The sequence below is a fragment of the Athene noctua genome, chromosome Z (genome assembly GCF_965140245.1).
Source record: "Athene noctua chromosome Z, bAthNoc1.hap1.1, whole genome shotgun sequence".
NCBI classification, from domain to species: Eukaryota; Metazoa; Chordata; class Aves; order Strigiformes; family Strigidae; genus Athene; species Athene noctua.
In genome coordinates, this window is record NC_134077.1 from 73,484,357 (window position 1) to 73,506,609 (window position 22,253).

A 22,253-nucleotide genomic window follows, 5' to 3' on the forward strand; every position below is an offset into this window, starting at 1 on the left:
GGCTTCTCACACTTTTCCAGCAGTGTTTCTCCAGGGAAATTTTGTTGCTTTATTGCTATACAGGTACAGAAGAAGCTGCAACTGAAGAGAGGCAATGACAGCATGACTAAAATGACAAAGTAACTTACAGCCACTAACAAATACTATGCTTTTTTTTTCATCATTTTTTCAGGTGAGAGATATATCTTAGTATCTTCAAAGGAGTAGACAGAAATGGAAAAGTGTTAGTAGCACCTCTCCCTGGGCAAACTAACTGAACAACAGAAAGGTGGAAAATGTAATAATGCTTCCTAATCTTCTGTACATTTATTTATCATGTAACAAAACCTTATATGCTAATTAGTTAAAAATAAAATGTTTCACCATATAAATAATAATAAAAAAATTTAATGTAATTTGGCATGTAGTTCATTACTGTTGACAGATAACTGTTGCATTAGCTGCAGGGTATCTACAATACCCAGAAATATTTATCACTTCGCTCTGGAACACAGTTTCACTCTTGATATTAGAAGGCAGATAACTTTGTATAGATACTAATTTTACAGTTTCTGTTTCTTAATTCAGTCACTAATTCATTCACAACAATGACCTGGAATCGTAACTTCTCTTCACATAAAACCCTCTCTTTTTTTTTATTATCTGTGTAATCTATGTATTTTACCTTTTACAGCTGATAGAATGGTACATGACAGAAATGTGTCAGTCTCTTTGCTCAACTAGACTGTATGTGTTGCCATGGAACTACCTGAAAGCTGTACTCTGCTGGTTTTACATGACCAAACGAATACTGCTCACACGAACAGTATGTAGACATCCTCATCGGATGGCCTAGAAACATCCAGTGAACACGATGCTACATTGTAAACTGAGCACTCACCAGATTACTAGCATTCAGGTAATCCCTTTTAGAAGTAAGTAAAAAGAGGCCTTGTGAGAGCTAGCAGCAGGAAGCTGACAATTCAGAGAGCCCATGCTCACACTGAGGTGTCCTCACAGAAAAGGAATGTCTACAAGCATGCTCCAGGCCATTGCTATAAGTGGCTTTTGTGGACTGTTGGTATTGCTTGGTTGTGTGGAGCACTCCCAATCTAGTGGTGCTGAAGAAATAAAACCAAAGGTAAGGACACTAAAAGTAGTGTCTGAGTTGCTACCACTTTCCTCCATAATGCTGCAAAAGTAATCTAACTGCTCAGTACCTCCATTTCCTAATTTCTGCTTAGATATTTTTCCACACCTTTTGTATGTTCGTTACCTAATTTCAAAGCTCAGTGTGTGCACAGTAACTGACTACTATGCATTAGCTAAACCTTGAAGTTCTTCCTTGATGTAAACTTTTACTGGAGGTAACTGAAGCCAGTATGGATCATGCCTCTGCAAAATATGAATGAAAACCACACGGTTTTACTTTCATACTACTTTATGCTAACCTTCTAACAACCTCGATCACTACTGCTATAAAAAACAGCTTCCTATAAATACATTCCTTGTATTCTACTTACCTGCCTTTTTTGGCAAGGGTATCCCTTTCCATTTTCTGTTTTGCAAGCATTTCATTCAAAGTATCTTGTATCTGAAACAGCCTTTGGATATACAGATCTGTACAATATTTTGATATAATCAAAACTATGATGGCAATAAGCCGTAGAAAATAATTTTAGTGCTAACATTTTTAATGTAGCGAACATACAGCCCAAGTATGAAAATTTTGTTACAGCAGTACCTTATACTGCATACTGACAACTTTACAATTAGAGTACTTCTAATAAGATTCTTTACAGAAAGAATTAAATACAAGTTTAACTTAAAAGCAAACAGCCCAAGTACTGGAAAATTTCGAAGTGTAAGTGCCTTGTCTAGGAAATTACTACGAGAACAAGACAGATTAAAGCACAGTCCTATGGATGATAAGCACTGTAACTTTTGAAGTTCTTTGTGTTGCAATAACATGACAATTACATATGAGGCCACCTGCAGAAGTGACACAGTCTAAAAAAGGTGGCTGGCTAAAACCTTTGTTTGAACTGTTATAAAATAGTTTAATGAGCTGAGACTGTTTCAAGTAACATATAATGTTAGAAACAAATGTACCACAATTTACATAGTTTCAAATCCATATTATAAAAAAAAATAATTATAAATTGCCCCTTTTTTGTTAACTATATTTTTTTAAAATAAGAAAATTATAAATTCATCTTTATATGCCCTATCTCTTAGCCATACAGCATAAGGGAGAGCTCCAAAGTCATAACTGGCAGATACCACTGGTACAATGTGCTAAACATATAATCTAATTCCTGAAATTCTAAACCAGCAAATACAAGCTTTCCATACTCATGAAAAATGGAAATTATGGAATTAAAAATGGCTTTAATAAAATGTTTCCCCAAACTGTTTCATAGTATTTACTTACTTACTAAAATATTAAAATATTGCTCTTATTAAGGCAGCTTAATAGGGAATCTGAATCTATTATTTACAGTAGGTTGTACTGCATGCAAATATTTTGAGGATTTTATTCTGTGTTAAAAATTTGTCACTGTACTTCTATATTCTTATTCAGCCTTGTGCCTCTTCACTTGTGCCTCTTCACAAGTGGTAACTATGACTTAGTTTAAGAAGTGCTAGATTATTAATGCTTTTGTCAGTGATGGTAACAAATCACCATGTCCATTTCTCTCATAGCCCTAAACAGGCAAAGTCCAATAACTTTATTTTGCTAATTTATGAAATTGCACCGATTTTCATCTATAGGCTTCTGCCTATTGTATCATCTAACTGCCAAATATTTTTTAAGAAAACATAGATATTAATTAACAGTTCATACACTGTAAATTTGAGTTGGAAACTATACATCTGCATAATTCCATATTTCACATTATTTTTAAAGGGATAATTTGACTATTTTAAATATACTTTGAAAGCTCCACCCTATATTCAGGAAAATACATTTTTTTAAAACTCCTTCCTTTCTGTGAGGAAGCAAAACTGTTTCATGGGCATGAGCTGCTTCAAAGTAAACAGCCCTGCCAAGATGGCAAGGGCAGCTGGGAAGAGAGACTTTGGTCAAATACATTCCTGCAGCAAGCTTTGCCACTTGAACAGTCACGGCACAGACACAACAGACTCAAACTGCTACACAGCACCAGCATTGTGATCTCCTAGGAACTCAGTGTCACTTAGTAGGTTCTTGAGATAAATCTGAACTGAGATTTGATAGCCTAAAACAAATTATACCTCCAGGCACCAGCATTTCTGAAACAGCCCATCATCCACAGTGTCTCCCTTAAAGATGTCTCTTTTTTGCCTCATAAGTTATTTTAGGCTCCTGAAAGTCCAGCTGCACTAGAATGAAAATGCTGCATCTGTTACTTTACATACAGACATAACTGTTCCTGATCATAGAGGGGCTTGCGTACTTGTAACTGAATAATGTTGCCAACAGCGTACATTCTTATCTAATGATCCCTTTTTATACGATTAGGTTGACTTGAAACACATACCTCCAAGAGCCATGCTCTCCTCCTTTGTCATCATATTCAGTCCTATATAAACTGTAAGTACTTCAGGAAATGCAGTTACCCGAGAGCTGTTATTAAAATCTTATTCTCTGAAGCATGTTTTCCAGAGGAGATATTCGAATATATTATGTGCAATACTATTTTAAAAACAATTACATTACCAAAGATATTTAGCCCCTACCCACCCGCCCCACCAAAAAAAAAAAAAATCGAAACATCTTGAATTTATGTCTACCTGCATCTTCGGAAGTTCTCAATTCAAGTAGCAGCAGCTCTTTTTGCTCCTCTTCTGCAGTTTGTATGGCAGCAACAGATTCCTGTTAACAAACACAGAAATGACAGTAAGAACTAGAGCCAAGAGCACCATATAAAACACAGGCCATGATGCAGGATAAGTATCAGTGGACTGAAGGCATTCCAGGCAGGGAATTACTGTGTAAAGGCAATTGGGGCACTGGTATGACAGATATGACAGATCTGCATAGTGCCAAGGGTATGGTCTGCAAGGGGCTGTCACAGCCTGGTTTAGCCCAGGCATTCAAACTAGTCCATGCTCAGAGACCCACCTCTGAGTGCACTGCAGGAATCTGACAGTGAATTCCACCATGACTGCATCACCTAGACAAGGTAGACAGAACCTAGAAATACCATCAAGAGCTCTCCTGATATACAACTTATGCAAAAATCTTCCTGGCTGTTTTAAATTAAGACTAAACAATTTCTAAATACCTTCACTATCATGAAGAAATACCATTACTCTTTCAAACAGCCGTTCTAGAAATGGGATGAAAAGCCCCAGGATCCCTGACCTTTTTTCTATTCATATAAGCACTAAGAAATGTATGTAAGCATTGATCACTGCACAATAAATGTATGTGCACAGGAATCATGAACAGAGACAAGTGATAATATACACACTCATATGCTTTAAACCACAGCTTATATACTGTAAACATCTTCATGATGCTGTTTTTTACATACATTTCAAAGGGTTAATTATTTAAATACTTTTGTGTTATTCACTCAGTAAACAACACTGCACAGTACTACACTATGAAGCTGTTTAACAAAACTCTATTATCGATACTTGCCACACTGTATTTCCCATCTTGTGGCTCCAAAGCTGCATCATTTTTACAGTAGTTGCAACAATGACATTTTGATCTTGACCTAGAAGGACATTTTCTCTCTCCACAATGAAGAAAGAAAACCGGAATTTAAAATTAATTTGCAGGAATATAACAGGTTAGATTAGCTAATATAGTTTACGAAGATGCAATGGCAGGTCACATCATAAAACAGTATCTTCTACATGTAAATGAGACCAAATTTACGTGGCATAAGGAAGTAAGTCTTTAAAGCTACCACTTTCAAGAACACAAGGTTCCTGTAAAGGGAAATGTAGATAATAAAAAAAAAAAATATGAAGAGCCTAATAAGTCCTTATACCTCATTCTCTCAGGAAAAAAAAAAAAAAGCAAAACAACTCATGCATTCCACTTTTCTGAAAACAAACAAATAAATAAATAAATAAATGAATTTCAGTAGTTTACTGTTAATTGAGTTAAAAATATTAGTACCAGGCAACATGCAGCTCCACAAATCAGCAGCATTCTGATATACAGTTTTTCCTTAAGACTACAGGGTAATCCTGTGATTTACATTACAAAACCAACATACTTGTAACTTCAGTAGTCTCAACAGGAAGTAGAGAGTCCACAGCACTGTAGAAGTTCAGCAGTTCTCTCATTTCATCATCACAAGCTTCATCCAAAGCACTTTTCCCTGAACCATTTCTCTCACAGGGATTTGCTCCATGCTGTAGTAGAATCCTCACTGCCTATTATATATTATTATTTTTTTTATTGTGATAATTCTTGTGGATTTATAATACAACTATATGTGTAGTATACATATAATAAATCACAAATAATAAAGGTACAAATAAGATATTCTAAAACAAGTTACACTTGCAATCCAAATTAAACAAATAGGTTTAATTGGCTATCATCAAGACAGTCTTGTGTCTTACACGTTTAATTTTCCCATTAAAATACACAAATAATTCACAACCTGTCATTAAACTTATCATCTTTATGGTATTGTTATAGAGTGAAATTACAAAACTTCATATATCTACATTAAAAGGAAATGGTCAGCTGCACTAAGACCAAAGTGCAGAGAAGCAGATTTTTTTTCTTTAAGTATTGAATAGTGGTTTTGGTTTTTGGTTAATGCACTGATGACTTTTTTTTCTAATTTGCCAATCTGCTTAATTGTAAAATATGGAAATGAGATTAGTGGCATCACTGCAATCATCTACCCCCTAAAATTCACATCATATCAAAATGTTGATGTGGTCAGAGCTTGGATGGTAGAGAATCTTCATACATATGATTTCTCATGTTTAGCATTTCCTCTTCTTTCTTACATTTAGAGTGTGGTTAAGTATCAGAAAGTATCATAAAAAGAATACTCTCTAGAAGTTCAGAATCTTCTCCAATAGTTTTCCCCCACAATACTAAATAATAGCTTATACATTTTCAAGAACCCTACAGATAGTTCGGCACCAGGCCTATGAAATCATCCCCTTCATTTTATCTTTGCTCACAGAAAAGATAAATGTGATAAAATATCAGCTCTTCTGATGGGAACAGAAGTGGTATATTTAAGCCAATCTTGCATCACTTTTTATGCTCAGTTCCCTGGAACTCACTGTGCCAAACCAATATTTTATTTATTTGTGTGCAGTGCTGGCCCCACAATTTAAGAAGGATGTGAAGGTCCTTGAATACCTTCAGATGAGGGCAACAAAACTGGTGAAAGGGCTGTAAGGAATGTCCTGTGAGGAGCAGTACAGGACTCTGGGTTTGTCTAGTTTGGAGAAAAGGAGGCTGAGGGACAACCTCACTGCTCTCTGCAGCTTCCAGAAGAGGGCAAGTGGAGAGGGAGGTGCTAATCTATTTTCTCTGGGATCCAGTGGCAAGATGTGTGGGAATGGTTCAAAGCTGCAGCAGAGGAGGTTTAGACGACATTAGGAAGCAATTTTTTACCAAGTGGTCAAACACTGGAACAGGCTTCCTAGAGAGGTGGTCAATGCCCCAAGTCTGTCAGTGTTTAACAGGCTTTTGGACAATGACCTTAATAATATGCTTTAACTTTTGGTCAGCCCTGAATTGATCTGGCAGTGGGACTAGATGATCATTGTACGTTCCTTCCAACCAAAATATTCTCTTCTATTCTATGGAACTGTAGAGTGGTTTGGGTTGGAAGGGACCAGTTAATGAAATAAAATGGTTGATTTTTAAACAGTAGGCCTAGGATTTTTTTCTTTACAAAAAATAAATGTTTTACAATGAGGAAGATGAAACACTGGAACAGGTTGCCCAGAGAAGTTGTGGATGCCCCCTCCCTGGAACTGTTCAAGGCCAGGTGGAATGGGTCTTTGGGCAAGCTAATTTAGTGAAAGATGTCCCTGCCCACAGCAGGGGGGTTGGACAAGATGCAATTGCAAATGCTCAATTTCCGTTTACTTTTAGAAAGCCCAGTATGTGGGAGAGAACCAGGGGGATTTCCTGAATTTTTCTGATTTGTCCACTGAAGTGAAAAAGTCAATTAACTGTACAATTTCAACTGTTACTACTGAAAAATGCTTCTAATTTTGATCTCTTTAAAGAACACTGGTTTATTTTCTAAATGCAAATCTACACTAAAATTCTATCAGTAACTCTGACTTTCTTTATTTTAACCAGGATTTTGCTTTGCTGACCCTCTGCTGGAAATCAGGCTCAGGAAATCTAATGCAAAAGAAAAATGTACCTCCAAATAATTGCCAGAAACAGCATCATGTATTGGCAAAATACCATCCAGACTTCTGCTGTTAACATTAGCACCAGCTTTCAGTAATTCTAAAATCACTTCAGTAAATCCCCCACAGGAAGCTTCATGAATTGCTGTCCAACCTAATAAAAGTAAGATGACAGATACAGGATGCATCTGATTTGAAAAGATCCACACAGATCACTAATTAGTGATTATACATTTTGCTGTTTGCTGTACTATAAGCAACGGACTAATCTCTTTAAGATAGATCTTATACAAACAATTGTCTTGAAATGCCAAGGTAAATTATTTCCTGTATAATTCAATTTAGAGAAAAATGTATCCAATATTAAGCAGAAAGATACTGTTTACTTTTCTACTACACTACTGAAAATAATAAAAGAAACAAAACGATAGAGTAGAAAGACTCTAAAAACTCAGAAGTATATTAATGGTCTGATTTCTAATCCCACTGGCATTTTATAATATCAAGTCTGCCAGGCATGCAGAATAGAATACCATCCATTCTGAGACTATAAAACCAGAAATGCATTACAGATTTAGAAATGTGTAGAAAAAAAGAAAAATAATCTTGTCACCTTATTTTTGTCCTCATTTCCTAAGGAAATAAGATATGTGTGAACGTGCTTCACACGTGTATATATTCACACGCATAAGCATTAGTTCTTCTACCGAACTTTCAAGTCCACATTCCATGCTGAGAGAAAGGCTCCATGCTGAGACAAAATCCAGAGATTCACTGACTGTGCTTGCACTTGTTGAATTACGTCCTTCCCTCCTCACAATTATATCATAAATCAAGAATCCATAATTGTATTAAAATTACACAGATTGTATAGTAAAACAACCCCATAAGAGAGTAATTTTCACACCTGCGTAGTCCTGTTCATTAACACAAATTCCAGATGATATCAGAGTTTTCACCAAAGACAAATCTCCTCTCCTAGCAGCAATATGCAGCTGAGTTTCCCCTTTTGCATTTTTCTTTTTCTTCTTTCTCCCAGATCTTGTATTATAGGTACCAATTAGAGCTTCTTTTCTGGTAGACAGGGAGAATTCTAAATACATAATATTGGGTGTTCATTAGGAACCACAAAAAATATTTCATTATGAACAAAGAGTTAAGCTTCATAACTCATTTGTATTAATGTAGATGTGTGCAGTACTGTTGCCTTAATTGTTCAATAACATTAACTGACTACATCAAAAGATTAGAAGGTACTGCCCAACAGCTCAAATAACAAGGAGACCCTACGCAAAAGAATTTACAGTTCAAATCTAGACACCAAGGGTACAGTGAATTAGGGATCAACGAGAAAGGTAACAAGGTTAAAGTTTTACACTGTATAGAGGTAGGGAGTATGTTATGTTTCTCCATGAACTGCTTACAAGTTAACAGGCATGCCTGCTAAATACATACAATACACACATAAAGATATTTAATAAACTATATAAAAGCAAAGACTTGACCATCACCTCTTTTCTGTTCCTAATTCTGTATCAGGGAAGAGATAGGTTTCTACGTAAGGTAGTTTTACAGCTGTGACACGAAAAAGTCCTGTAGACTGATTACAAATCTTTGATTAATGTCTAGTGACATGGCTGAACTGCCTTTTAATTAAAACTTTTTAGGATTGGACCCATAATTGTAAATAAACTTGATTAATCCTTCTCTTATTGGTTCACAAAGCAAACAACATCTACTTTAAATTTTATCATGTAATCATCAGACAGGTGCTAATTCTGAGGCTTTAAGTAACATCCATATCAAACTGTAAGGGATACAAAGAAAAAAGCAGACTTTGAAAGTGCTGCTTCTGCTTATAGAGCCCCAAACTTCTGCTTATAGAACCCCTCCCCAAAACTGCTACCAAAAAGACAGTGTGTATAAATCTTCAAAAGCTCTAGCATGCATGTTAGGTGGTTTTTTAAACTCCTGTCCCTGCTGTTATATACAGTGCTATCAGATTTTTTTAAGAGTTCAGTGTGTTCTTGCTCTGATTTCTTGAAAATCTGTCCAAAATCGTAAAAAAAGTATAAAAGTGTAAGGTTTCAAATAAGCATTTTGCAACCCTTATCTATGTCTTTTAATTATTCCTTTGAACAATTAGTTGTTGCATCCCAAGCATTTCCTCTTCTAATCTGACAAACTGTCTTCTCAAATATTTTCAGTTATCAGTATTCATTGCTATCAAACATCTTCCATGATCTGACAAATGCCTTTTTTCAGGCTCCTCCTACGTTCCAGAAAAATCTTCTTTTCCAAAGTTTCCCTTAAAGTAAACTACTGAGCATGTCATCCAAAAATGTTTGGAAGAACATGAAAGCCATACTGCAACTATATTAAAGACAGACATATAGTGAGGATATATCCGTATGAATTTAAAACTAGCTTGTTCAGGTACTGCTGCAGTCAGACTATAGGAGCATGGAGCTCACTGTAGGCTATTCTAACCTGTCAGGAAGCATTCAGGTGGCCCTTCTTTGCATTGGGGTGCTTGGCACACACCATATTGGCAACCAGAAAAGCTAAAGAATTTATTTTTCAAATGAACACCAAGATTTTAGACCACATGGAGGGGTCACATTATTGAAATACTCTTCCAATCTGAGACCTACTCGTCTGTGAGATAATGTACTGTTTTGTCTAAAAGCTTCTGGGTCTGAACTCCCAAAGCAATCATCTGCTTTCTGGTTCTTCCTTTTCTTCCCCTCGAATTCATGGGAGAATTGTCCTAGGAACTCCTTAGAGACATAGGAGAAAAAAAAGGCACAAAACAGCCCATTAAGCTAATGACCCTTAGCAATATCAGCTGCAAGGGAACAGAAATAATTGCAAAGTTTTCCAGTTAAATTGTCATGCACAAGAGTTTATTCATGGTTGTTAGGAAACATTTGCAAAAGCATAATGGGACACTCCTATGAGAATCACAAAATACTGGTTCTCCGTGGTGGGTCACAAGCAGGAAAGATCAGGAACTTGGCAAATACAAAATCCAGTCAGCACACATACAAAGATAAAATGGAGAGATTACTGTAACCAGAAATCAGACTACATTAGGCTGCCATACCTCAACAACTTCAAGGATATCCTCCTTCAAAAAGACATTTGAATCCTTCAGCATTGGTCTATGAGTAATTCTTTCCACAGATTGAACTATGAGAAAAGCAGCAAGCTGTTTGTACCTTACTTCTGTATAAGCAGAAGAGGAATGTTGAGAGCCTAGTAAGTGCCTGACTGTGGATGAAAGTGACACTGCATGATTTAGGAAGAAAAGATTTTTATGCAAGAAGAGAATAATATAAGGAAGATTGCTGGGACACAGGAACAATCAGATGAGATACAAAAGCCAGTTAATGAAGAAAAGGCATGAGACAGCAAAAAATCTGAAAACCCCAAAAGTCAGAAAACATTATCCCATCTTCCACTTTTTCTGCTGCAGTCTGAAGTGCCATTGCCCCTGTCTCCAAAGACATTAATGCCTTCAACTGTATGAAGGTGTTACTTTCTTGCATCACCTCTTAAACAGCAACATTCTCCTTGGGATGGAGGAAATAATTACATTTTAGCTGAACAAAATAATACCTGAAGAATCTCTTTTGGGTGAAAAAGTAATCTGTGAAATGCTATTCCAGAGGACACCAAACTTAAGACACATGTTTGGAATAAAGTTTTTAAAAAATCATAATTGTATACATAGGAAACAAGATATAAAGGAAAATAATCCAAAAAACATGTTAATGCACTTATAAAGACTGAGCAGGAATACAGGAGCTACAAAAAGAACAACTCTAGGGGAAGGAATAGTTTCTGCATTCAATGTTTATTCTTCCAATAATTAGCAGTGGATGATGACATGTATCAGATAGGCCATGGATTTTTTCCCAGAATGATATAAAAAAGCATTCCTACAACTGAAGGAATCAGTTTGGAGATATGAAAGCTAAGTACTGACACTGCCAAATACTGGAGAGCAGTAAGTAACAAGATGCACCTACTCCTTTCCTTCTCCTTTCAAATTCCAAGAGAAAACACAAGCTTGCAGTCCAGAAACTCAAGAGAGCAGAAACTTAAGATGGCTTGAAAACTAGCAACCAACTGTGACAAGAAGAGGAAGCAGTATGCTGTACAGCTGAAGACAGAAGAGCACAAGAAGACTGTGATTATCGAAAAGGATCAGCAAGAACTTTACACAGTTTCCTGTTTTTGTCACATATTACAGGGCATTGCAGGGATTGGCTGATGACTCCTTAATTCAACCTGAAAGACTAGTGACCATCCGAAGTCCCCTAAGAGAAGGACGGTAATAAGCAAACAACAAGAGGTAAACAAATGAGTAGTTGATAATATGTGTGCAGTAGTTGATAATATGTGTAAAGATGTATTTGTCCATATTGTGTGTGCCTGTATGGGGGTGTGTGCATATTTATTACACATACTACGTATACACACTGTTACGTACACCAGTTTTAAAAGCATTTAATGGATACAGGAGCATGAATCTCATTCAATTTTCAAAACATATATGATATACTTAATGCTAGCATTCATTTATATCCCACTCAAACGCAACCGAAGTTTGATCAACAGACCCCAGCAATGCATAACTTCAGTCCAAGGAGGAAACTACATTTTTTTGCTGCATACACTTGGAAAACATAAATCAAATGTTATATCCACACACAAATACACATGCATTCACACATACGTCTATAAACTTATGCATATAAAAACCACCTTTTCTTATGTATGTATATACAAGACATATATTTACACTGACATGGTCGTTATTTGAAAGAGTAACTTTCACAGAGCTGGAAGCAATTGTAAATAAAAAACAGTTTGAACAAAAAACATCATCAGAAAAATATGAATAATATCTAGGAAGTATTTCACAACATATTGCATACTGAAGATGAAAAGCTGCACCGATTCAAAAACTAACCTGGCTTAGGAAGGGAAGAGAGCAACAGTAAATGAGAAATGAAAAAATGGGAAGTGAATGGTAGCAAATACAAATAATGAGTTGTGGAAACTGCTGTGGTAAACAAAAGAATACAAAGAGATAGACACAGACAGCTAAGGTCCTAAGAAGGCAGTATTTTAAAATCTATTAAAACCAGAAAAAATAATTCCCAAACACTTGCTAGAGAGAAATGGCAGAATTGTCTACAATAATCAGAAAAGACAAATACTCTATTCCATATCAAGGCAAAGCTACACAAGAAATTCCTATCATCTAATGACACAATTCTTTTCATTTCAACACAAGTTAAGGACAATGTCAAATGATCTGAGGATAAACATTTTTGAATCGGCAGTCCAGATATATTACATTTAGAAGTTTTAGGAGAGGAGGGATCCCATCTGAACTACAGGCGTTGCTTTTAGTATTCCTGAGTGCTATCGTTCTCTGGTTCCAGATAAAAAACCAACAAAGTACAAAAGATGACTGCCAGCTTTACCAAAAAAGCAGCAAGTGAAAAATACTTGAGGGTTATGATGAGTAATCAGTTGTAATGGTAAGGTTACAAGACAAATATAAGTCTTAGACATGGGATAAACTGCTAGACAGAAGGCTGTACACACAGGCAGAAAAGAATATAACTACTGGAAGACACTAGTTCCTTATTGTCATGTAAGTAGAGTTGTTTCTATACTACAGCTAAACTCAAATGTACCAGTACAATCAGAGCCTATGCTGATTTGTGCCTTACAAGGGTATAGTCTATAAAATGTAAGTGGATATATGTATGCAAAATATATGGAGAGCCAATTTTCTTCTTTGATCTGTGATACTTAAAATGGTTAACTGAGGATCAATTTAGTGTTAAACTATCATTTATATAACATAGCTAACTAAGGATCAATTTAATGTTATTTTAAGCTCTCAGTTATGATCCTGCATCCCCTCGACCACAATGCTAAAAGACTGCTGAATGTAACATAAACAAAACAGAGTAATTATGTGCATTCTGTAAAAAGCAGTACAGGAGTGCTAGAAATATTTCAAGTACTTGAAACTCACTAGAGTTTTTGCTGAACATGATATCTATATTTTTCCAAACTTTCTCTCATGTACTATAAAAAACCTTCTTCATGTATGCCTGTAAAAAAGCCCAGTTGTTTTTATAAGTATTATTAACTTTTCACCTGATTTCTTGGACATTTGCTGTTCTGATGCTTGACTGAATTGTGACCGATTAGACGAAAGCTTGATTTTGTTGCTACTGGAACATGAGGCTGCTTTTTGGCTTGGCTCCTGAGAGTCTAATCTCACTCCTTCTGTTTGGATGTATTCTGTTTCGGTAAACTGTGAAAGCACATTGGTCTTTGCATCTCCTTCTTCTCCATTTTTTTCAGTGCCTTCTGTTCCACCTCCTCCACCACACACTCCTTCATCTGCTGGTTTAACAAGAGGACTTAAGAGGCATAATACTCAGTAATTTCAGAAATTACAATTGATAATAAAATGAATGTCAAAATGACCACATAGCCTAGATTAAAAAATGCCTGCAGTAACTCATTCCATTTTTGAAAACACTTCAACATAATAAATCTTTTATCCACTATTCACTGTACATTAATGTATTGAGATTGAATCCAAAACAATTCAAAGATTCTTTTGTGAAAATATGACTATCAATTCTTTGGTATTAAAAAAAATAAGGTACTTAAGAATTTCATTCTAATTATTGTAATGACCATCGTGACCGTTTTGGTAAATACAGTGGGGACTTGGATATAAAACAGCCCCCAAAAATACAAAGCAAAAATTACTAACTTGTTAATCTGACATAGTGGACTGTCCTACAACACATTCCATGTGTCGGCTATTTATTATGGCAAAATACATTCTCTGGAGACCAACAGCTGGGGTTTTTTTAATAAAATACACAGAATGCTTACAACCAACTCATAATTATTTTCAAACAAAACGTGGCACCTGTTTTCTGGATGGTTTCTTTCTGCATATTTTCCACAGTCTGAAATGAGTAAAGAGACTTTCTGTCTGCATTAACTCCAAAATACAAATCTGCTTTTGAGTTGGTCTCCTGAAGATACTATTTCTTTAGTCTAATATGAATTGTGTCCTTTTCATAGAGTTGTAAAGCTATAGGCTTGATCTCTAAACTACTAGCCTTTTCATTTGCAAGGTAACATCCTTCAACACTTTATTCTCCATTAAGCAGGATCTTCCCTCCTTTCTCCGGCTGTAGAGCCCTTTGTTCAGTGGTGCTTAGTACACCACTGGTAGAATTATAAAGACTTCCAGAAACACTTTCTTCATTAGTAGCTGCTAAAAATTCATGTGCTAACAGTGCTTCTGCATTGAGGTGTCTGTTCAGTGCAGCTGGTGCCATCTTCAGATATATCAGTATAAATGTTTTGCATGTCATTTACAGTAGTCTGTTGTAACTCTGGCTTCAAATTTGCTGCCCTGACTCTAAACCTCGACCTGCTGCCCACACTTCTCTTGATGAAGCCCAGGATATGGTTGGTATTCTGGGCTGTGAGCACACATTGCTGACTTACGTCCAGCTTTTCACCCACTGGCACCACCAAGTCCTTCTCCACAGGGCTGCTCTTAATTCCTTCATCCCGCAGCCTGTATTGATACTGGGGGTTACTCTGACCCAGGTGCAGGACCTTGCACTTGGCCTTATTGAACCTCATGAGGTTCACGTGGACCCACTTCTCAAGCTTGTCCAGGTCCCTCGGGATGGCATCCTGTTCCTCAGGTGTGTCAACTGCACCACTCAGCTTGGTGTTGTCTGCAAACTTGCTGAGGATGCGTTTGATCCCACTGTCTATGTTGCTGATGAAGAACAACTTCATCATCAACAACGATGAAGTACTGGTCCCAGTACTGACCCCTGAATGACACCACTTGTCACTGATCTCCAGTCAGACATTGAGCGCTTAACCACTACCTTCTCAATGCAACCATCCAACCAATTCCTCATCCACTGAACAGTCCACCCATCAAATCCATCTCTCTCCAATTTAGAGAGAAGGAGTTGTGGGGGACTGTGTCAAAGGCCTTACAGAAGTCCAGATAGATGACATCTGTAGCTCTTCCCTTGTCCACTGATGTAGTCACTCCATCACAGAAGGCCACTAGGTTGGTCAGGCAGAACTTGCCCTTGATGAAACCATGCTGGCTGTCTCGAGTCACCTCCCTGTCCTCCATGTGTCTCAGCACAGCTTCTAGGAAGATCTGTTCCATGGTCTTCCCAGGTACAGAGGTGAGGCTGACAGGTCTCCTTTCTGCCATTTTTAAAAACGGGTGCAATGTTTCCCTTTTTCCAGTCACTGGGGAATTCACCTGACTGCCATGACTTTTCAAATATCACGGACAGTGGCTTGGCAACCACATCTGTCAATTCCCTCAGGACTCTGGGATGCATCTTGTCAGATTCTGTAGACTTATGTACTATGTACATTCCGGTTCCTCAGTTAGTTACAAACCTGATCTTCCTTACAGGGGGAGCGATTTTACTCCCCCAGTCCCTGTCTTGCAGTCCATCCACTCAAAGAAGTGTGGGAAGTAAGGTTGCCAGTGAAGACTAAGGGAAAAAAGTTGTTGAGTACCTCAGCCTTCTCCTCACCCATTGTTACCAGTTTGCCAGTTGTGTTCATTGGAGTGGGTACATTTTCTTTGACCTCTTCCTGGCTGACATACCCACAGAAGCCCTTATTATTCTTTGCATCCCTTGCCACGTTCAGCTCTAGCCACACTTTGGTCTTCCTGACCTCATCCCTACACAACCGGGCAGCACCCCTATACTCTCACAGGATACCTGTCCCTGCTTCCACTGCCTGTGCATTCCCTTCTTACCCTTCACTTTGACCAGCTGGTCTTGACTCACCCATATCGGTTTCTCATCTTCCTTCCCTGATTTCTTATACCTGGGGATCAAGAGGTCTGGCACTCTATGGAAAGCATCCTTAAATATCACCAACTCTGTTCTGTTCCCTTGTCCCTGAGGGTAGTTTCCCAGGGGGTCTGTCACATCCCACTCAGAAGAGGGAGTACAAGTGACTCAGATTCACAAATCCCCAATGGAGCGGACAACAAGTCTCAAAGTCCAAGCATTTATTAACTACCCACAATGTACTAAGTGAACACATGATAATTGGCTAAGTATATAGCAAGTTGTGTCAAGCAATACAATATGCCTTGCATTTCTTAATGGGAAAGGGAAAAGAGGGAGGTAGAGGGAATGGGGAAATTAAGATCACCGGTCTGGGTTTCTGTGCTGATCCCACCAGCAAGGGTTCCAGGAGGCAGCTGTATTCTTCACTTCACTGCACTCCCCGGGCCTCCCCCCTTCCCCCCCCCCCCCCCCCCCCGATTTATATCACTTTCCTTGGGTCCATCCCCTAGGTCGACCCACATACCTACCTATCCCATGGATGGGGAGGGGTAAGGTGTTTCACGGGTTGATGTAATTAGCAGTATCATGTTAGCCTTTGTTAGCATATTGAGGGGTGTTAACTTTAATAGAAGCAAAGTTCATTCACCGGACAGATGGCCCTTGAAATTTGCCCAGGTGAAGCAGAGGAGAGCTGTCCTGTCTCCACAGGGCTCCCCCCTCCAGTTGCATCCTGTGTTATTGGGGGGGGGGGGGGGGGCGGGCATTCGACCTCCACAGAATGCACCCTGTGACTCATAGTTTTGTCTTGCAAGTGTTTGAGGCATTTCTTCAATCAGCCTCAACTTCTGTTTTCTCAGGCTGTTTTTCTTAGTTTCTCCTGGCCTGGTTCCTCATCTCTCACATGACAGGGTCCTACTGACTAACTCCTTGAACAGCTGCAACTTTGCTTTTCTAAAATTCAGGATCCTGACTCTACTCTTCACCTGACCCATATCCCTCAGGACTGCAAACTCCATCCATACATGATCACTGCAGCCCAGACTGCCTCCAATCTTGACATCACCGATTAGCTCATTTGTGTTAGTGACCATCTGGTCCAGTATTACATCCCTTCTGGTAGGGCTGTCTATTACCTGGCTTAAGAAGTTATCCTCAATGCACTCCAGGAGTTTCCTGGATTGCCTACATTTCGCTGTGCTACTTTTCCTGCAGATGTCAGGGTGGTTGAAGTCCCCCAGCAGCATGACAGCCTGCGAGCACAATGTGTCCTGTAGCTGGAATAAGAAGGCTTTGCCAATAGGCTCTCCTTGTTCAGGTGGCCTGTAGTAGACACCAACCATAAGGTTCCCTTTGTTGCCTCAGTCTCTAATTCTTAAACATAAGCTTTCAATCTGCTTGTGGCTGCTCTTGAGAGACAGCTCTTCACAATCTATCCATTTCCTGAGAGAGAGCAACCTTTTCACCCATCCTTCCTCACCTGTCCCTTCTGAACAGCCTGTACCATCAGCAGCCACACTCCAGTCACCGGATTCCCACCAAGTTTCAGTAACAGCAACAAGATCGTAGCTTTCTAGCAGCATGGTGGCTTCCAGCTCCTCCTGCTTGTTGCCCATGCTGCATGCATTGGTGTAGAGGTACTTCAGCTGGGCTGATGGCCATGTCACCTTTTCAGACAAACACACCTTACTTCCTTTGACATATTTCCCTGGTGTTACCCTGTTGGCTCCTATTACCTCAGCAGCCCCTGGCTTATCTCCGTAAGATGTCAAGCATGCTCCAGTGTACCCAGCATGTCTCAGAGCAATAGCCCTGTCGTGGTTTGAGCCCAGAGGGCAACTGAGCACCATGCAGCTGCTCACTCACCCCTTTTCCCTCAGGAATGGGAAGTAGAAAATAAAGCAAAAGGCTCGGGAATCAAGATAAGGACAGGGAGGGGCGAGTCACCCATTGTAGTCATGGGCAAAAGACAGGCTCCTTAGGGGAAGAAAAAACCCCATCAATTTAATTCAAACACTAACAACAACATTTAACAGACAGAGTAGGACAGTAAGAAACATTACCACATCTTAAAAACACCTTCCCCCACCCCTCCTTTTTTCCCCAGGCTCAGTTTTGCTCTAGATTTCTCTACCTTCTCCCCCACAGCGGCACAAGGGGGCAGGGAATAGGGTTATGGTCAGACTCGCTGCTCCTTCCTCCTCAGGGGGAGGAATCTTCTCCCTCCATTCTTCCCCTGCTCCAGTGTGACGTCCCTCTCACAGGAAATAGTCCTCCACAAACTTTCTCTGACTTAAGTCCTTCCCACAGGATGCAACTCTTCCCAAGATGCTCCAGTGTGGGTCCCTCCCACGTGTTGCAGTTCTCCCAGCACCAAACTGTAATAGTGGGGGCTTCTTCCCATAAAGTCCCAGCATTCTTCAGGTGCAGTCAACTGTGCCAGTATGGGGTTCTCCACAGGCTGCTCCACCAGTTACCTCCATGGGTGCAGGGGGACAGCCTGCCCTCTCACCACAGGCTGCATGGGGGTCTCTGTTCCAGTGCACCTCCCCCTGCTTCCTCCTCCTTTTTTCCACTGAGTTCTGTGTTTGCACAGGTGTCCTCCTCACAACTCATCCTCATAGCTCCTACTCCTCCTGACAAGTTCCCCTTCTTAAACATGTTATCACAGAGGTGCCGTCACCATCGCTAATTGGCTCAGCCTTGTCACAGAGGCAAGTCTGACTTGAAGCTGAGGGAGCTTCTGTGAGAGACGAGAAACCAGGCCTGTGAGAAACTAAGATAAACAGCCTGGAAGAGAAAAAGTTGAGGCTGATTGAAGAAATGACTCAAATACTTGCAAGACAAAACTATGAGTCACAGGGTGCATTCTGTGAAGGCCGAAGGTGATACCGCTTCCCCATGCAGCTGGGGGAGAGAGCCCTGTGGAGACAGGACGGCTCTCCTCTGGGGCACCTGGGCAAGTTTCAAGGGCCATGTGTCCAGTGAATGAACTTTGCTTCATTATCCACAAAATGCATATTAAAGTTAACACCCCTCAATATGCTAACGACGGCTGTCATAATCATGCTAATTACATCATCCCATGAAACACCTTACCCCTCCCCGTACATGGGATACGTAGGTCTGTGGGTCGACCTAGGGGACGGACCCAAGGAAAGTAGGTATAAATCAAAGGGGAGAAGAAAGGACTCGCTCTCTCTCTCTGCCCCCCCAGCCGTCTGGAGAGAGCAGTGAAGCAGACGGATGCCAGCGAAAAAGACGGCCGCCTCCTGGAACCCTCACCGGCGGGATCAGCACCAGGAACCCAGACCGGTGATCTGTATTTCCCCATTCCCTCTATCTCCCTCTTTTCCTTTTTCCATTAAGAAATGCAAAGCATATTATATTGCTTGCCACAACTTGCTCTGTATTTAGCCAATTATCATGTTTTCAATTAGTACATTGTAGGTAGTTAATAAATGCTTGAACTTGGACACTTGTTGTCCGCTCCAGTTGGGGATTTGTGAATCTGAGTCACTTGTCCCCCTCGTCTGAGCAGGACGTGACAGCTTCGACAAACTTCTTACAGGGGCCATCACTGTAGCTCCTTCCCTCACTACCAAAAATCCCCACCACACACATAAACCCATCACAGGCTCCCAGTAGCACTCCACCCCTCTAACCCTGGTGTGTCATCCCACAGCTTGTAACAGCCAAGCCTGGTATTATCTCCCTCTCCCTTCAAGTCTAGTTTAAAGCTCTGTCAATGAGCCCCTCTAGTTTGTGAGCAAAGAACCTCCTCCCCCTTTTGAAAAAGTTGAACCCCATCCAACCCCAGTAGGCCTGACTGTAGACCATCCTATTATTGAAAAACCCAAAATTGTGGTGGTGACACCAGCCACAGAACCATGCATTAACAGACTGGTCTGTCTGTTTCTTCCAATGTTTCTGTCCACAAATGGAAGCATAGAGGCAAAAATTACTTGTGTGCCAGATTCCTTTATCAGCTGTCCCAAGGCCTTAAAGTCTCTTCCGACTGCACTTGGACTAATGTCGTGTCTTCATCACCACCCACATGGAAGAGCAATAATGGATAACAGTCCAAGGGCTGCAGACTCCTTCCAGAAACATGCCATACAGCCCACACAGGCCCAATGGTGTCCAACAGTCCTAATTCTAACTCTAATCGCGGTTTATCTTGTGGCACTTCTTTGTACCTGCCCCTGACCAAGCAGCCTCTTCTGAACCTTAGATCATAAGGCTGTACAAGATCCAACACTTGCCTTAGCCAAAATATTCACCTACCAACCTCTTTCAAACTCACTAGCTATTAGCTACTGTAATGGCTACCCTAGACCCAGACCTAACACTAGTCTAACTCTAAGCCATACCTCAACTACCAGCAGGTCCAGCCATGCCCCATCTTACATTTAGATAAGCAACAACTATTGTGCTTCACATTTTCATTTCAGATTTAAAGGTAGCTTCAGCCCAAGAAAAAGCTGGACATCATTATCTTTTATACATATGCCAATGTACAGCAACTGTGCGAGATAAGGAGTGCTCACTGCTACTCAGACATGAGACAGCAAAGCCCATGGAATTACGCAATAATGAAGGAAATATAGTGCAACAGATGTCCTTAATTTCTGCATTCAGTGGTGATATGTCAGAATAATTCTCTCCTACCTAATAGTGAATTTCTTCTGGATTTTGCTAAATAGCTTTTAAGCAGTTTCCTCATAGATGAGTCAGAAGCTTCTTCGAATGCACATCTTCCCATCTCATCTTTTAATAAGGGATCAGCTCCATACCAAAGTAATAACTCTGCCACCTAAAAAAGTAAGTTTTTCACATTGTTTCTGACAGTATTTTCCATACTCCTTCCTCATACAGGCTTCTCTCTTTTGTACTACACAACATGATCAGCTAAAACCAAATCTAAGGTCTATGACAAATTATTGCTCTCTATTCTAGTTAATATACCCCAAACAATCCCCTAGATATATCATTATCCTATAGTCTTATTATTTTCATTTTTATAAATTCATTCCAGTTATTAACCTGATGTCATTAAGCCAAGGTCTCCCAAAATACTGGGTATGATTCATACCCTCCCGTAGCTCTTAACTGGTCGAAAATAACAGGTGATTTTAGGGTATAAATCAGCTTAACTACTTAGGAGAAAATAAATTGTTTTCTAGGTTCTGTTGTGACTCCTGTGACTGCAGAGGGAAGCTCTGACAGGTATTTCAAATACACAACATACATCTAGTCAAATGAAACCCACTCAGATGGGCCTACCAACATTATGATTTTTATACAATAATTCTATATAAATATTATATAAAGTCTGATTCTACTGTTACTCAAGAAATTATCACTTTAGCAAAATGTTCCATCTACCTCTGCAGAATACTTTGTCAAGATGTGAGAAATTTACAATCTGATTATTTCCTTTCTGTGAGTAACCCTGCAATCTTATTCCAGCACTAGTGTGGTTTTACTTGCACCTCTGCCTTTCTCTCTTCAGCATGTCATCAGTTCAGACTGAGCTTGAATCACATCCTTCACCCATGTGTTTGAAGTACCTCATTATTTTTAATCACACTGCTGGTGAGAAAATTGCTAGTGAAATTTTCTCAGTTCATACATTCTACTAACAACAAAGCAAATAAAAAAGGTTTCAATCCACAACAAAACCCCTCTTGGGCTCAACATGTTGTCTCAAATCTATGGATTTTTCAATGAGAAATTCTTCCCTGAGATCTTTAGCTACACATCACACTTGTATGCAGTCCCCTTTAACTGTACTGTTAGAAAATCTTTTGTATAATTATAACTTTTCTGAAATAAGAAATCAATTTTGCCATATTGCAAGTGCAGACAGGGATAAAGCAGTCAAAAGGTGTGACCCAATCTGCAATAACAACTTCACGGAGAGAAGGTAGCTTTGAAATAAACAGCTCCAAATACCATGTTACCAAAAATCTTATTACTGAATCACTATTTTGTTGCTCATCAGAA

At 39.3% G+C, this 22,253-nt stretch overlaps 1 protein-coding gene across 1 annotated transcript in view; it reads right to left on the reverse strand.

Annotated features, from left to right (window-relative positions):
• The window catches only part of ANKRD31 (ankyrin repeat domain 31), a 67,023-nt gene that overhangs the window by 18,866 nt on the left and 25,904 nt on the right, over window positions 1-22,253 (reverse strand). The window contains 8 exon segments of the mRNA XM_074931189.1: window positions 1,503-1,599; window positions 3,757-3,838; window positions 4,613-4,710; window positions 5,202-5,361; window positions 7,341-7,483; window positions 8,237-8,422; window positions 13,519-13,767; window positions 20,916-21,060. Coding sequence (XP_074787290.1) covers window positions 1,503-1,599; window positions 3,757-3,838; window positions 4,613-4,710; window positions 5,202-5,361; window positions 7,341-7,483; window positions 8,237-8,422; window positions 13,519-13,767; window positions 20,916-21,060 — 1,160 coding nt within the window.